Source organism: Protobothrops mucrosquamatus, unplaced genomic scaffold (assembly GCF_001527695.2).
Source record: "Protobothrops mucrosquamatus isolate PMUCROS unplaced genomic scaffold, P.Mucros_1.0 scaffold4411, whole genome shotgun sequence".
Lineage (NCBI taxonomy): Eukaryota > Metazoa > Chordata > Lepidosauria > Squamata > Viperidae > Protobothrops > Protobothrops mucrosquamatus.
Window position 1 is genome coordinate 63419 of NW_015390324.1, and position 3412 is coordinate 66830.

Consider the following 3412-nt stretch of genomic DNA (forward strand, 5'->3'; position numbering starts at 1 on the left):
AGGGAGGGAGGAAGAAAGAAAAAAAGAAAGGAAGGGAAGGAAAGAAGGAAGGAAGGAAAGAAGGTCAATGATAATGTTACCTAGTTCAGTCATGAAACGTCTTCAAGAAAACCACCAAGCTCAGAGAGCACCAAGGAGGAGAAGGAGGAAGGGAGGAAGAAAGGAAAGAAAGAAAGAAAGAAAGAAAGAAAGAAGGAAGGAGGAAGAAAAGAAAAAAGAAAGAAGGAAGGAAGGAAAGAAGGAAAGAAGGTCAATGATAATGTTACCTAGTTCGGTCATGAAATGTCTTCAAGAAAACCACCCAGCTCAGAGAGCACCAAGGATGAGGAGAAGGGAGGGAGGGAGGGAGGGAGGGAGGGGGGAAGGAAGGAAGGAAGGAAGGGGACATCACTGATGATGTTCCCTAGTTGGGTCATGAAACGTCTTCCAGAAAACCACCCCAGCTCAGAGACCACCCAGGATTCCCCAAGTTCCCTCCTCAGCCCCGGATGGTCTCTTCCATCGGACCAGTCCATAGACCTCAAAGCTGTCCAGCTCCCCTTCGTGGTTCCCTTGGGCAGCCCCTTCCTCTCTTCCTGGGCGACCGGCCGCCTCAAGCCACCTTCTCGTCTTCCAACACAGGTTGATGGAGAAGAAGAAGCGAGACCGGCAGTTGGCCAACAAGCGTAACTGAAAGGCACCCGACTTCCCTGGTCTTAACCGTCGTCCCGGAGAGACCGGCGGGCCTCTTCTCCATCCTTCCAAGGAGACCCCCCCCGTTAGGCCTGCCGAATCCTGCCAGCTTCCCGGGCTGCTGGGCCTGCGGCCGCAGGGACGAGGCCCCCCCCTCAGCCGGCGTCCCCCTCCGGGCGTAGAAAGCCGGACCCCTTGCCAAACGTTTCCGCTTGCCGTGAACCAGGCCGGTTCGATCCTTCCTACGTCGGAGGCCGGCCGTTGTCCCGGTCCTTCTCTCCTTCGACACGTTCATCGGGGGGACGCTCTCTTTTAATCCCCATTTGTTTTTGTTTCTTTCCTTTCCTGGCGGATCGGGAAGACGAGCCTTTTATGATGGGTTTTTATTATTATTATTATTATTATTAATTATTCTTCCTTTTTTGGCTTCGGTGCAACTAAGGCAGTTAGCAAGTGCCTCTAATCTTAACTTTCCCAGAGAATGTGGGTTTTTTGCACAGTTGGAAGTGGGGTGGTGGGGTGGGGGGGGGCAGGAGGGATCTGAAAGAGTCCCCGGGGACCCGGAGGATTGATCCGCCGGATCCTAAAAAAGGGGACCCTGCAAGATGAGCTCTGGAGGACCCAGCCTTGGAGGCGAGCGAGCGAGGCGAAGATGAAACTCCCCCGCAGGGGGTGGGGGGTGTCCTGTTTTGGCAGCCTTCCTTCCCGCCCTCAATTCGAACGCGGTGCCAGAGGCAAAAGACCCAGCCCCCCCCTCCCCCCCGGTCTTAGCAGATCATCCTGGTGCCCAGCAGGCAGCCTTTGGTATATTTATTTATTTATTGTGGGGTAGGGAGGAAAATACAACTCTCCTTCCCCCACCAATAACTATCCCCGAAGGCTGTGGGAGGCGGGGTGGGGGGACACACCGATTGGGAGAAGCGTCACTTGCAGAAAGGAATGTTTTCATTTTTGCTACTCCTTGTGGCCTCCTTTCCCTATTTCTTCCTCGACAGTCACCTTGGGCACGATCTAAGGCAGGCAGGCAGGCGGGCGGGCGTTCTTTGGAAGACCAAGTCAGGGTCGCCTTGGAAAAGAGGAAGCCGCCGCAGAGAGCAAAGGATGTGGCGGCATCCCTTAGTCCATCGTCCTCTCCCCAAAATTCCCCCCAAAAGGCCCTTGTCTTTTGGCCCAAGTGCTTCCAGCCTTCGGCTGTCTCTCCTTTAGAGGCATAATCATCATCATCTTCTTCTTCTTCTTCTTCTTCTTCTTCTTCTTCTTCTTCTTCTTCTTCTTCTTCTTCTTTCTTCTTCTTCTTCTTCTTCTTCTTTCTTCTTCTTTCTTCTTCTTTCTTCTTCTCCTTCTCCTCCTCCTCCTCCTCCTCCTCCTCTACTTTTTCTTCTCCTTCTTTACTTTTTCTTCTCCTCCTCCTCCTCCTACTCCTCCTCCTCCTCCTCCTCCTTCCTTCCCCTTCTCCTCCTCCTCTTCCTCCTTCTCCTCCTTCCTTCCCCTCCTCTTCCTCCTCCTCCTGCTTGTTCTCCTCCTCCTCCTCTTCTTTTTCTTCTCCTCCTCCTCAAAGGAAGAATATTTTTTCCTTCTCCTTCCTTCCTTCCTTCCTTCTCCTCCTCCTCCTTCCTTCTTTCCCCTCCTCCTCCTTCCTTCCTTCCTTCCTTCCCTCCTTCCTTCCTTCCTTCCTTCCTTCCCCTCCTCCTCCTCCTCCTCCTCCTCCTCCTCCTCCTTCTGCTTCCTCCTCCTCCTCCTCCTGCTTCCTCCTCCTCCTCCTCCTCCTTGCTGTGATTTGCATTCGCCCTGAATGCTGGCTGGGGAATGGAGGGGCTGGGGCAGGGCCGCGCTCCGGATGGAAAGAAAAAATCCTGGAGGTTTTTCTTTGCCTGTCCTCAACCTGGCCTGGAGGGAGGGGCTGGGTATGTCCGTCAACCATAGGAAGGGGGGTAGGGGTGACGAGGTGATTGGTGTGTGTGTGTGTGTGTGTGAGTGAGGGGGAATTGTTCTTTTCTGGAAGAAATCTAACAAGCCCAGCTTAAAACAGCAGCCCCAATTGAGACTTAAAAGGGGCACATAATTTAGTCGGGGTGTGTGTGTGTCCTGGGTGCTCTCTGAGCTGAGAGGTTTCCTTGTAGACGTTTCCTTACCAAACTATGTAACATCGTCAGTGCTAGGAGAGAGCGGGGCTTGGTCTCGTTTCTATACCGATAACATACAAATATACCTCTTGGGTATAAACAGAGAGCAAACCCACCAAGGAATCCACAGTCGTCGTCCTCCTCCTCCTCTCCATGAACCCCTTCTAGCACTGATGATGTTACCTAGTTGGGTCATAAAACGTCTGCAAGAAAAAAACCAAGCTCAGAGAGCATCAAGGACCCCACAATCTATCTGTCCTTCCTTCCTTCCTTCCTTCCTTCCTTCCTTCCTTCCTTCCTTCCTTCCTTCCTTCCTTCCTTCCTTCCTTCCTTCCTTCCTTCCTTCCTCTTCCTCCTCCTCCCTTCTAGCACTGATGATGTTACCTAGTTGGGCAAATGAAACGTCTGCAAGAAAACAACCAAGCTCAGAGAGCACCAAGGACCCCAGAGTTGTTCTCCTTCTCCTCCTCCTCCTCCTCCTCCTCCTCCTCCCCACAGGCCCCATTCCCTTCTAGCACTGATAATGTTACCTAGTTGGGTCATGAAACGTCTGCTAGAAAACCACCAAGCTCAGAGACCACCAGGGACCCCACAGTTCAACCCTGAGCTTCTTCAAA

At 52.6% G+C, this 3412-nt stretch overlaps 1 protein-coding gene across 1 annotated transcript in view; it reads left to right on the top strand.

The window, feature by feature from the left end:
- Positions 1-673, top strand: part of LOC107298984 (1-phosphatidylinositol 4,5-bisphosphate phosphodiesterase gamma-1-like) — a gene marked incomplete at its 5' end in the record, with an annotated part of 60621 nt that extends 59948 nt beyond the window's left edge. The window contains one exon of the mRNA XM_015828342.1: positions 622-673. Coding sequence (XP_015683828.1) covers positions 622-673 — 52 coding nt within the window. The remainder of the gene's footprint in view (positions 1-621) is intronic.
- Between the last annotated feature and the right edge of the window lie 2739 nt (positions 674-3412).